General features: G+C 51.1%; 5 protein-coding genes across 5 annotated transcripts; 2 read left to right on the top strand and 3 right to left on the bottom strand.

Annotated features, from left to right (window-relative positions):
• Positions 1 to 81: 81 nt before the first annotated feature.
• On the bottom strand, positions 82 to 3,399 carry mph1 (3'-5' DNA helicase; the record flags this gene model as incomplete). Its single annotated transcript, XM_073715450.1, has 1 exon — positions 82 to 3,399. The coding sequence occupies one exon, from the start codon at positions 3,397 to 3,399 to the stop codon at positions 82 to 84; it is 3,318 nt and encodes a 1,105-aa protein (XP_073574166.1).
• Positions 3,400 to 3,848: 449 nt separating this feature from the next.
• BJY04DRAFT_6995 (uncharacterized protein) lies at positions 3,849 to 5,187 on the top strand. The gene is made up of 3 exons (XM_073720893.1): positions 3,849 to 4,361; positions 4,414 to 4,770; positions 4,825 to 5,187. The coding sequence occupies exons 1-3, from the start codon at positions 4,232 to 4,234 to the stop codon at positions 4,968 to 4,970; spliced, it is 633 nt and encodes a 210-aa protein (XP_073574165.1). The 5' UTR covers positions 3,849 to 4,231; the 3' UTR covers positions 4,971 to 5,187.
• Positions 5,188 to 5,526: 339 nt separating this feature from the next.
• On the top strand, positions 5,527 to 6,696 carry BJY04DRAFT_182266 (HD domain-containing protein). The gene has a single exon (XM_073710309.1). The coding sequence runs from the start codon at positions 5,875 to 5,877 to the stop codon at positions 6,580 to 6,582; it is 708 nt and encodes a 235-aa protein (XP_073574164.1). The 5' UTR covers positions 5,527 to 5,874; the 3' UTR covers positions 6,583 to 6,696.
• Positions 6,697 to 6,720: 24 nt separating this feature from the next.
• Positions 6,721 to 10,354, bottom strand: BJY04DRAFT_6983 (uncharacterized protein). Its single transcript, XM_073720887.1, has 2 exons — positions 10,014 to 10,354; positions 6,721 to 9,953 (listed from the first exon to the last, which is right to left on the bottom strand). Exons 1-2 carry the CDS (start codon positions 10,205 to 10,207, stop codon positions 6,860 to 6,862), a joined length of 3,288 nt encoding a protein of 1,095 aa, XP_073574163.1. The 5' UTR covers positions 10,208 to 10,354; the 3' UTR covers positions 6,721 to 6,859.
• A 1,382-nt stretch (positions 10,355 to 11,736) lies between these two features.
• On the bottom strand, positions 11,737 to 12,032 carry BJY04DRAFT_215314 (dolichol phosphate-mannose biosynthesis regulatory protein; the record flags this gene model as incomplete). Its single annotated transcript, XM_073715449.1, has 2 exons — positions 11,737 to 11,922; positions 11,976 to 12,032. 2 exons carry the CDS (start codon positions 12,030 to 12,032, stop codon positions 11,737 to 11,739), a joined length of 243 nt encoding a protein of 80 aa, XP_073574162.1.
• Positions 12,033 to 12,153: the final 121 nt, after the last annotated feature.

Genomic DNA, 12,153 nt, shown 5'->3' with positions numbered 1-12,153 from the left:
AAGGAGAGCTGCAATGTCTATTTGTCCAATACTGTATACAAGTAAATAAACCAAGGGTATTATGAGCGAATCAAGCTAACATTACTCGTCACTGTCATCATCAAGCACAATTCTCCCCCGTTTCTGCGAAGATCTGCGCTCTGCGTCCGGCGCAAAGAGAGTACTGGGGTCCGGGAGATCAAAGTCGTCTTCCAGGGCATCTACTTCGCTGAATTCACGCGAGGGTTGGAATGGCTTCGGCTGACGGCGATCCTCAAGTCCTGCAAACAGCTTGCTCGGCGACGGAAGCCCTTCAGTGTCGTGGTCTTCATTGTCTTCAGGCAAATGTCGAAGGCTCGAATTGTTTGAGCTAAGCTTGGTTGAGCTTTGGCGTTTACTCGCCGGAGGCTCGCTAGAGAGAAGGGACTCCTCAGTTGATAATTTCGACTCGCGATCTAGTATGTCTTTGAAGCGCTCTTCACAGCCCGCTGAGACCTGGTTCATTCGTTGCAAAGCACCGATGAGACGACGGGTGACAGAGCCATGTCGCACCATTTTAGTTGGGCGCTCAATCGACTGCAGTCGAGGAAAGGCATCGTTTCGAGGATGGCAGATGAATTGTGGACTTGTATCCCCTATATCTTGATAATTGCGCTCAAGTTCTCGTTGTTGACCTGGAGTAAGTAGGACATCTGCAAGATCCGGAACGCGAACAGGCTCTGGCGTTGGTAGTCGCAGTTTCGGCTTCTCTTTTGCTTTTGCTTTCGTTTTAGATTTGGATGTTCCTTCGAGGCTTGATGCCTTTGTAAATCCCGTCTCGACATTGTCCGGCATATGGAATTGTTTCGGGGGCTTCTTAGGGAGCCGTCCATTGCGTTTCTTCGGCTCCGGTAGATCGCCAGTTTCGTTCTCATCAGGGATGTCGATATGCCGTTTATCAGGGACAGGTTTTGTCTCTTTTGGAAGAATGCGTGGAGATCTGTCGTCGTGAAAGGTGAATTGCGCGCCACTTGCTATCAGTTGCTGCATCTTCTCGTAGTTATCCTTCGCTTTTAAGTAATTTTCCTCTTCCTTGCCTTGCATCAAAAGGAGAACTATGTTCCCAGCTCTTTTCCGACCAGTTCTCCCCATGCGCTGCAGCATTCGTATGGGAGAAGCTGAGGCATCGTAACAAACGATAAGGTCGACTTCGCCAATATCCAATCCTTCTTCACCGATTGAAGTTGCCACAATCGTATTATATGTTCCTTTCTTGAATTTTTGAACAATGTCAAGCTGCGTCTTTTGGCCCATTCCTTCTGAACCTTTGGCGGTGCTCTGGCCGACAAAAACATGAGGCCGTATCATCGGTTCATATCGCTTCAGCACCCTCGTCACTTCTTCGGCGCTGTCTCGAAAATGTACGAAGATCATCACTCTGGTAGCGGTCTGGTTATCGCCGGTGGCCGCGTTTGCACCTTCACCAGCATCCATAAAGTGGTTCAAAACAACCTGTTTTAAGTATTCCAATTTTGGATGTCCAATAAATTCAGGATTCTTGGTCCAAGGACCCAGGTAATTCATTAGCTTTTTGAAGTGTTCGTCTTGCACAATCTGGCGCTGATATTTCCCACCTTTCTGTCCGTCAGTATTGGATTGAAAATGTACCAGGTGGCGATATAGTGGGGTGATTCCGTGATATTTAAGCAAGTCAATCCCATGCGCCATGCTTGCAAGAACGCTGAAGATAGCATTGACTTTCCCTTTCAGACCAAAGTGCGCATTCCTCCCGGCATCGGACAACATCCACTGCTGTCTTGCTTTGGTGAGCCCGAATGGCGTCAATGCCATTGGATCCCTTCCCCAGTATGCATTGAGTGTTCGAAGTTGGTCGACTAGCGGCTGAAGAATATTCGTCAAAAGGTCCATGCATAATATCATTTCGTCCGAGTTCTGGAAAGTTTGAACATCTGTATTCCGCGCATGCACGTACTCCCTGATATCGAGCGACTGTTCGGTGCGTATCTCTACCTTTGAGATGTCAAGACCATCAATAACGGCTTGTACTGACTCAACTGTAGATCCAGGCGTTGCTGTCAGGGCTAAGACACGAAAGTTCTGATTAAACCGCCGCAGGAACTTGACAACCTCCACGTATGCATAGCCACCAGTAGCGCGATGGGCTTCGTCCACCACGAGTAAGACAATGCGCTTCGGGTCGGCTATTCCTGACTTGAGGTCATTGGTCAGGGTCTGGGGGGTCATGAAGAAGACTCGTTTGGATTTCCATTCTTCCGCACGAATTCCAGGTGGAGCCTCACCCGTGAGCATGGTGGTTTGGGAGCGTGGAATGCCGGCAATCTTCAGACAGGCAGATATTTGTTGTGCTACCAGTGGTTTTGTTGGAGCAACGAATATGATTTGAGAGTCCTTGGTCCATCGCAGCCAATTGAGCATGATGGTAGCAGCAATAAATGTCTTGCCCAGGCCAGTTGGCAGAGCCACAAGAAGATTATGGAACAAGCCCTTTTGAGCAATATTGAACTGATAGTCTCGAGTCTTGCCCAGGTTCGTGGGGTAGATCCATGTGCCTAAAGAGTCCCCAATCAATGTGTGTTGCGTTGGGGGCTCCGCTTTGTCTGGCGGAGACATCAGCTGCTCGCCGCGGGGAGGTTGTGTCGCTGGACTTCGTGTTGCCATATCGAATAAAGTCGTCTGACGCACGCCTAATGGACGGTTACGAGCCTGGGAAGCGGCCCATGGTACTCGTGGAGTTTCTCTCGCTGGGGGTGATAGCGATACATCGGAGTCGAATGCATCGTCCGGAATGTCGTCAAAGAGGTCGACAGATTCAGAGACAGCGATGGAAGCAGGGTCAAAGGTTGTACGCGGAACCGGACTCATGGCCCCTTGATCCTCCCCCTCAAAAGACTGTAGTGATGCCTCAATTGCTGCATTTAGTTCGTCATCAGCTTCGTCCGACTGCTCTTGCCTTGAGCGTTCCTCTTGAGGTTCGGTGACTGTTTGCATAAAAGGCGAAGGTGGGGCAATGGGATCAGGCTTTTTCCAACGGGGGCCGCGGATCATCTCTGGGGGTGATGGGGGTTGAGTCAATTGCGTGACGAATATGTTCTCCCGGATATTGCTCTGCTTAGAGACGAATGTCTTGTATCTAGATTTCTGCTCCCTTTCCTCGTCCCGGGAGTAGAATGACGACTGACCCTCATCCTCGCTGTGAGAGCTTGCAATTGATCCAGGACTCACGTTGTTGCTGTCTTCCCCGTTGGTCTCCCGACGCGATTGATCGCAAGCTCTCTCAGATGGGTTGCGATCATTTAGACGCCGTCTCTTTGCTGAACGTGGGGAACCATCATCACGAACCACAAAATCATCCAAGTCATCGTCTAGGTAGTCGGATGAGCCTCTCTCAAAATCGGACATGTCGGGTTGGTAGTTTTGGTGGCGATACCGTAGATGCACAGCTGAGGGGAACGCGACGCGAAGCATCACGAGATCATGTGATGCTGCGGCAGGTGCCCAACTTTAAGCCCTGTGCGAGTAGATTCCAGCTCAGCCAATAGAATGCTCGCACTTGAGGAGATGATTAGTGGGCTCAATTAAACCTAAAAAAAAGGTAATGGAGCGCCCCCGGATTTCCCTCCGTCGCTCGGGAATTGGTCAAATCTCAATTCCATTTCCAGTCCAAGAGTCCAAACAATCTCCTGATTAGTGGCTAATATGCGACACCGCGCACTTCACATTGCATTGGCGCCTCGCCCTTAGCTCCTCGCAGCCTATGGTATCGCCGATTGCCGACCAGAGTGCTCTCCTGACAGGGCCTCAGAAATGAAGATTAATCTCAAAGGAGCGCCTGGCGGATGATCTTGATCTAGTAGTCTCGCCCGAACCAAGGAATTGATCAGTGCCACGGCGAGGAGCTGTGAAACGCAGCTAATCGCAGGGCGCCGTGAGGGCCGGGGGAGTTTCAATAATAGCACCGTTAGCACCTAAAATCCCGCCCGAAGCTTTGTGATTCACCTGAATTGCCGTGAGTTTTTCTGGTGTTGCACCAAGCCTGCAGCTGCCTGCGCTTTGTTTTGCCTTTGCTTTTTCGCCCCCGTGTGTTCTTATTGATCTTTCTTTCGCGCTCTTCTCTTCCTCCTCCTCTTCTTTCTTCCTCTCCCCATCGTCCTTCGTTTAGTCTCCTTGACTCCGTTTCGTTCAATTCTCATCCTCTTGAACCTCTTCCGTCTGTCATTTCTGACTTGTCAAGATGAAGCTCTCTCTCGTTGCTCTCACCTCTCTGCTCGCCCTGGTGGTTGCCCAGGAAGAGTCCTCCACCACCTCGGATGCCCCAGCTACCACCCCCAGCTTGACTCCTCAAGAGCGCTGTCTCGTTGCTTGTACGTACCAACGTGATCGCTGTGAATTTCTGGAACTAACTGATTTGGCTAGGCGAGCCTGCCGACCGCTGCTGCAGGGCCCAATGCATTGGCGTCCCCTGCCCTAGCGAACAGCAGGCCAACGACACCAACTCTTGCGTCGCTGCTTGTGATCAGGGTGACGGCTCTGAGGCTGACACTCAGGCCTACGCTCAATGCCAAGCCCGCTGCATCACCACGACTTTCTTCCCTGGAACTGTGACCGTCACCGACGCTCCTTCCAGCACCTCTACCGACACTGAGGCTACCGCTACCGACGACTCTGACGACTCGAACAACGACGACTCTAACTCGGATGATTCGAGCAACGACGATTCTAACAACGACTCCAACAATGATGACTCTAACAACAACGACTCCAACTCCGATGGTATGCTCCACTTTCATTCTGTTGCTGTAACACAAGCACTGACCTCTCTTGCAGACTCCAACGCCTCCGAGTCCGACTCTGCTAACCCCAGCGAGACCGACTCCGCTGAAAACCCAGAGGACACCGACAACGCTGCTGCCAAGCTTGGCTTCTCTGCTGCTGGTCTTGCTACCTTCCTCGTCGCTGCCCTTGCTCTGTAAGCGGTGTAAACCAACTGCAGCGTTGACACGGGTGTGAGCACATGGTTTTATGGGTTAGGCAATACATGGTGGAATGGATAACATGGAAACTTAATGGTTACTTACATAGTATTTGCATTCTGTTGTTTTAATAATTATCTGGTTGATACCAATACGACTTAATTGCTTGAAGCTATTCCCGTGTAGTATGGTTCGTATGAACAGTATCCATCCCACGCTGTAGCTCTTGCAACTCTTGCATCTCAATCCAGATTTAGGGTCCAGGGCAGGAATGTAGATCAATCATCAGCGTTATTGACACTGTGGACCATCAGCCCCATAATCACAGCCTACGAGATCCCTCTAAATTTAATAATCAGTAGTGGAGACCACGATCCGATTCCGAGCAAACTAAGATCGACTTCAATTCCAAGCTTTATGCTCCATACTTTCAGGATCTCATATCCGGCCTGGGGCGTTGGGAGGACGCGTAGTCTAGGTAAACTCAGGCTGCGTAACCTCCAGCAGTCCGAACTGGATTAACGTCGGAAATATGCCGAAACCCCCCAAGTCTCAAATGAAACCTATCAAGTCGAATCTTAAACTAAATCGCAAGGAGCTGAAGCTTACCATTTCTACATCCATTATTGATGTAACCCCCCGCTCTGACTCACCCGGCGACCCCGACGCGTCAGACTTGAAGCCGCAGAATCTACGCGTCTTACCAATATATCTACAATGATCAGACAGTCAAAATCTTCCTATGTGCCTTTCCTACGTGCCATTACCTTAAATCCATTATAAACAGCAAGAAGGCTGGAAATCATCACATCCCGAAACGCCCCTCACCCACGGAGTACAATTCTCCCCGCACATTCACCACCATCTCTACAACCACCGAAAATAACCAACCCAATCCTCCAAGATGACATCCACACCAACAAACCCCCTGATAACCTCAATCGCGTCCTTCGTCACAGAATGTATGAAAAACTACGACCCCAGCCATAACCCCGCACACATCTCGCGCGTCGTCTCGCTCGCCCTCCGCATCGCAAAATCCGAACAACAGTCTCTCGCTGCAAAAGGAAGCTCAACCGAGGTCGATTTCGAGGTCGTGCACCTCGCTGCCCTGCTACATGACATCAGTGATCGTAAATACCTCCCTAAAGACCAGGCGTCGGATGCGAACGCGATTCCGGCGAAGAAATTAGTCGATCATATTATCCGGCAGCATGGGGGGACACACGCGCTAGGCGAAAAGGTGCAGAAGATTGTCTCGCATGTTTCGTATACGACCGAGTGTAAAGACCCTGTTGCTGTTCGGAGGGTCATCGAGGAAGAGGGTATATATGAGTTGGCGATTGTGCAGGATGCGGATCGGTTGGATGCGCTGGGTGCTGTGGGGATTGGACGGTGCTTCACCTTCCTTGGTGCTAAGGGGCGGGATATGTTGAAGGAGGGGGAGAAGTGGGAGATGGAGAACTCGATAAGGCATTTTGGGGAGAAGCTAGAGAAGTTGGAGGGAATGATGAAGACGGAGACGGGGAGGCGGTTGGCAAGGGTGAGGACGGAGAGGCTGGTGGAGTTTCGGAGGTGGTGGGAGGACGAGATGGAGGATGTTACTGTCTGAGGTATCTAGGAAGCATGACGATGACAACGACAATGATGTTACTAGTACTGGAGTAATTACGTACTGTGCTATCTATTCCCGGGTTATGTGACATCAACGTAGACAGCCAAAACAATGTAAAGCTCATCGAGCCAGTGTTAAATGATAGTAGACCGCTATTAAATGGTATGCCATGCCAAAGGGAGCGGCGAATGAGTTAGTAATAAGATCAATGGCACAAATCAACCCAACGCCAGACCAATATAATGTCTAATTGCATGCTACTGCAAGCAAAGGATTAAACCCGATCAACGGCAAAATCCAACACCTCGCAGTCATCTTCGAAGAATCCGTCCTCTCCGCCGGCCTGAAGCTGGGACAGTGAGTGTTTCTTCTTCCTCCGTGTTGTAATTACCACCTCTTCAACGTTGCTAGTACTGTTACCCAGGCTGATCAGATTTTCCATTCCGCCTCCTGATTCCTGGTGGAGCCCGTGCACGACACTTTCACCTTCATCTTCGCTACCACCGCTGATTCGACGAACGTGGAGCTTGGCCATGGGCATGCTGCCACCGAATACCCACTGACCGGTTGGGATGGGAGCTGCCTCACCCATTTCAGAGTAAGTGAACAGACTGACCCTCTGGTCGGTATGGAAAGGTTGGTATGGTGCATTGGTCTCAAGCTCGGCTTGGGAGAGTGGTTGACACTTGAGCTTTGTTGACGCGGACGGCCGTGTGGTGGACGACGGGAGATCCAAAGACGCCTCAACTACCAAGTCTGGGTTGAAGCTGCTGATTGCCATGGGACCACAGTGGCTCGAAAGATTTGGAGGCAATCGGAACTCAAATTCCTTGGCTCCAACCACTGACTGAGGCTGCCGTGACTTGTTGGACAAGACGGAGCGCCTGATCCTGTACAGTCGAAAGTAACCGTTCGCTACCAGGGCTAAAAATGGTTGGCCCTTGTGAATTATCCAAGTGATACGCGACGCAGCAGGCTCACGTGAGAAGCCAGATATGTGAAGACGGTTTTCGCCGACATGCCTCAAGGTATTGACCGTACCACTAGCGGCAGCGCCCATCGACTTGCTCAGACCAGCAGCAACTGCTTTGCCCCCCATCCCAGCGGCAGCTGGAATAGTGAATCCGCTCATGGCTGGGAATGCGGCACCGGCGGAGGGCGCCCTTCCTCTTACGGCTTCCAGAATAGGTTGGGTTTTGCCCCCAACAAGTTTAATCGCTGTCGACAGTGCATTTGTATTCGCGGACCGTACAGCCAGATCATCCACAGGAGCGTCATTTGCCGGCGGCCTCACGCGCGAAGGCCGAGCTCTTCGCAATGGGGGCCATTGGAAAGCGGCTCGCGGGAGGTCAAAAACATGCACCGTCCCTTTCAGTGTGATCACAGCCAAGCGATCGCCAGATGGGGGGCACCATATCACATCAACTATGTGCGATTCGGTCAAGCGGGAGTACCGTGCGACCTGGCGCACGCTTGCAGATACTGCTGTCGAATCCTCAGATAGAAAGCGCCCTGCGCGACAATACTTGGCCTGCATGAGATCCCATACATATTGCACATCCCCCTTCTTGCTCGCTGTCAGAAGCATAAGACCGTTGGGCGAAAATGATAGGTAGCTGCACCCGTTTGGCGCTTCGAATGTGGCAGCAGGGGCGAAAAGGATCGCACTTCGCGAATCTGTTCCTTCTTCAAGCCTTCTGAGATCCAGAATCGAAACAAGATCGGGCTCAGCTGACGATGCGGTTTGGGTCTCTTGGGCGTGAGTTGGAGGGAAGGCGCTGTATCCTTGGGGTGGAACATCCAAGACTTGCGAACGGCGCTGCTGGGAGTTTTGCTGCTGTTCTTTGTTCCAGTAACTATTCCAGGCTTGAACGCCCTGGTCGATGCTCCAGCGGGCTCCGCGTACGAACTCCTGTGTGACACCTCGGGCTACTTTGTCGAACAAGCTTTCGCCTTCGCCGACATCAGTTACACAGGTTGTTGGTGGTCGCGAGGGAGGACTACGGGTCTCAAGACCGAAAACCTTCCCTTGCACTAGAGATGCTGGAACTACTCCACCAAGCGAAGCTCGATACGTTGCTGATGGGGGTACGATTGCTAACCATCTCCCCTTCAAAGCAAGGATCGGATTATCAGATCTGCCGCCGGCTTGAGGAGAGTCATTCCGCGAACTGTCTGGGTCTGTTGAGCTCGATGATGTTGAGTATCGTCTCACTTCCCTCGACTGAATGGCTGTCCAAGTTTTCCCCAGACACTGGTACATACTCATACTATAAATAAAGATCTCTCCGCTGACACCAGATGCTAGGACGAGGTAGCCACCACTTGCGTGAAGCCTCAAATTACCAATGGGCGAAGGCGCAAAACTAGCGAGTCCAGGGATATTCTCAAAGCATGGACTTGGCTTTGTGGCGAAAAGCGTTGTGACATGGTCTCCGGTTCTAAGCGAATACACTTCAACCCTCGTCTGATAAAACCGGGTCTCATCCCTGTTCTGGCGTTTATCAACACTGGAATATCGGCCACTGGGAACAGATATCTCGTTCGCTTCCGAGCCGGTAGATGAACGGCCTTCATCGTCGGATGGAATAGACGGGCCGTGGATAATGACAGCAACGTGCGGACGAGATGCCGAATTTGGCTCCTCAGATGCTAATATCTTCGCATCGATAACTCTACCGTTGAGACCGTCTAATCTCCCGATCAGACGTGTTTTGCGATCCTCAATGGCAAGTAACTCCAAAGACCCATCACCACCAACCAGTAGAACGCTACCACCCATCCTGGACGACTTGAAGGTCGGGCTAGAGATGGTATCAAATGCGCAGAATGAGTACTGTGCGTCCACAGGTGACCTATTCTGTCCAGATAATGAGGGAATATCAATCTCAGGTGCTCGGTAGAAGTGAGCCTGGGGTAAATGAGGTGGTGGTATCCTGTCACTAAAGGGCGTGTTGGCGGAGTGACTTTTGTTCCTATCCACCGACTGCTGACGCGAGAAACCACTGCTAGAGTAGCCATTCCCATAACTCAAAGGCCTTGTCCTGGGTGGAGGGGAAGCGGAGGATGGATGGCTAAATCCACCTCTATCCTGGCTTGTGAGGAAGCCTCCAAATGGCGAGCCACTAATGAGGTCTTCATCAAATCTATCGTTTGGTGGGCTCTTCCCGAACGGAATCGACTTAGCCCAAGTGTTCGTCCGCGAGGCAAAATCTTGCTCAGGAGTGTCCCTGAGCGAATCTAAAGCATCGAGGACCGGAGATACAATGCTAGGACTAGGCTTTGGTTCTGAAGGCGGGTCGGACGGTGGGTCGGGGACCTCGGGATAGGAGGACGGCTCGATCTGCGAGGGTGGCGATCCGTCAAGCCTGCGAAGCATAAATCAGCCTTCGGATTCAAAAGAAATTAAATATGCTAGTGCAGCTTACAAGTCGTCCACGGGTGCCTTGGACGTCAGCTTGGCGGCCTTGTTCTTTGCCTTTGAACCGCTTTTTCCTTTTTTCTTGGACTTTCCTCCAGTATCATTATCTATTTTGGCGGCGGTCGGATCGTCGACAGGGTCTATATCGCCTTGTAACCGGCTTTGCTGGCGAAATAAGTCGTCCGAAGCTGCCGGGGGCATACGAAGGGTTGAGCTGCCTCACAGAGGCAAGATGTATAGCAAGGACAGCCGCTCTCGGGACCTTTCGATAAGGCCTGAGAACGGGAATTTGACAGTGTAGGCGAAAGGCGAGACGCTTCAAATCCTAACGACCTTGCGGATGTTTGTGTACCTGTATAGGGTTGAACGAGCTGTCAGCATGAGTCACCAAGCAGGGATTACAAGGGCGGACGCTTTGGAGACTCATACAGTCTATATGTTTTGATGAAGCTTGTATGGTCTAGAAAATGGAACAGTAAAAAAAAGTATCGTTGGTGGAGTAGTCGAGATGGTAGGGATCTCGACAGCTTGGTGATACGCGTCGGTCCGGGGAAGGAGGACAGGGCGGAAGCTCAGCTTTGACCGGCGTGTCCACGCTTCTGGGAGATTAGATGCTTAGATGCAATAGTGGTGTAGTATGTGCAGATTGCGCGAGTTGATCGGAGTTGGCGAGATATAGTAGCGAGCCAGGGTGTTGTAGGAAGGAAGAGGGTAGATAGGCGATAGAGGGGCGATAATGGGGTCGTCGGAGAGGGGGAGGGGAACCGGATCAGGTCAGGAGCATACGGGCTAGAGGACGCTGGGAATGACATCTACCGCTGTGGTAGGCTGACATGAACTCGGACTGGTAATTTACCCCCCAAGGACGTGCTGTACTGTTGTTAATAATGCTTGAAGCCACCGTGCCTCTTGTCTTTGTAGGGCCGGAAGTTGCGCCAGCAGCCTGTTGTTGGGGGGTGACGAGGAGCGGGGAGACGATTGGTTCTTGGAGATAATATATTACAGGGACATAACGTTGATAATACCTTTGTCGCAGCTGCTGGTACGCCCTTTCACACTATGTAGTTATAATCTTTGAGATACGAAGGGTTGATTTTGCTTGTGAGTAAGTCAACACCACTTCATGAGGAATATACACTGACTTTAGCTACAGTGTCATGAAGCTCAAGCTGTCGGAGTAGATTCCGTACCATACCAAGTCATACACATGAGGGGTACCGCAACCTTGGAACTCCTGATCAACCAGCCCCCAGCAAACAGAATTTAACAGCCATGGTTCCTGCTCATCATCTCCTGCGGTTCGTCGCAAAACGTCCGGTTCAAGCCGGCTTCTGCGCGATACAAAGAGCGATCCCGTGATATACGGTCACGAGGCGGAGTATCATCACCTGTCAGGTCAAGGTCAGCGTAAGGGGTCAAATGCACCATGACGCTTATGATCCGGTTTCCTGGTTGTTCTTGGTTTGATAACCCTGATCTGAGCTGAATGCGCGCTTGGGTTTCTTTGGAATGTTCTCGGCTAAATGTATATCAAGGTATTGGCCGTTGCTGAGAAGAGCCCCTTCCATGAGCGTATTCTATTTGCCGAACTTCCAGAGGTTGCCTCGGCAAGTCATAATTATAAGAGTATTGAGAGAATATTGTTACAGGTTATCAAACAGAAAGTCGTGCCTCCGATGCCTAGAAATGGCCTATACACGCCCTTCCAGCCTCCACAAAGATTAGGCCCTTCAAGTCTTCTTCTTTGCAGCCACCTTGGCCTTGGCCACCTTCTTCTTGTTGCTATTGATCATGACAATCCCAATAAATGTACCAACGACAGCCGAGCCCAGGAGTGTAAGGAAAACGGGAATGCGGATGGCCCATACGCGGGGGAGGAAGAAGGCATGGAGAGGGTGGCCGGGATCAACGAATGGCTGTTAGGAGTTAGCGGGCTATTCTTAGGACAAAGGCACTATGAATGCATTACCATGAGAAGCGTCCATGCGGTGTAGTAGAGGAAGATAGCAGTAGCGGCCAAAAGCATGGCGGATCCCACGAGTTGGCCCAGCTGTAGGTACTAATTAGCAAATTAAACTCTCAGTGTGAGCAGCGCCAAAGGGATAGGTAAGAGCTTACCATAATGGCAGAGGCTTGAATAAATTGGC

Source organism: Aspergillus karnatakaensis, assembly GCF_047715665.1.
Source record: "Aspergillus karnatakaensis strain CBS 102800 unplaced genomic scaffold BJY04scaffold_10, whole genome shotgun sequence".
In the NCBI taxonomy this organism is placed as follows: Eukaryota; Fungi; Ascomycota; class Eurotiomycetes; order Eurotiales; family Aspergillaceae; genus Aspergillus; species Aspergillus karnatakaensis.
This window is presented reverse-complemented; position numbering and strand designations above follow the sequence as displayed.

Excerpts from the sequence above, each read along its gene's own strand:
- BJY04DRAFT_6995 (XM_073720893.1), top strand. The coding sequence starts at position 4,232 with ATGAAGCTCTCTCTCGTTGCTCTCACCTCTCTGCTCGCCCTGGTGGTT. Across the intron at positions 4,362-4,413 it reads AGAGCGCTGTCTCGTTGCTT|GCGAGCCTGCCGACCGCTGC; the intron begins GTACGTACCAAC and ends TGATTTGGCTAG. Across the intron at positions 4,771-4,824 it reads CAACGACTCCAACTCCGATG|ACTCCAACGCCTCCGAGTCC; the intron begins GTATGCTCCACT and ends CCTCTCTTGCAG.
- BJY04DRAFT_182266 (XM_073710309.1), top strand. The coding sequence starts at position 5,875 with ATGACATCCACACCAACAAACCCCCTGATAACCTCAATCGCGTCCTTC.
- BJY04DRAFT_6983 (XM_073720887.1), bottom strand. The coding sequence starts at position 10,207 with ATGCCCCCGGCAGCTTCGGACGACTTATTTCGCCAGCAAAGCCGGTTA. Across the intron at positions 9,954-10,013 it reads AAGGCACCCGTGGACGACTT|GCTTGACGGATCGCCACCCT; the intron begins GTAAGCTGCACT and ends TATGCTTCGCAG.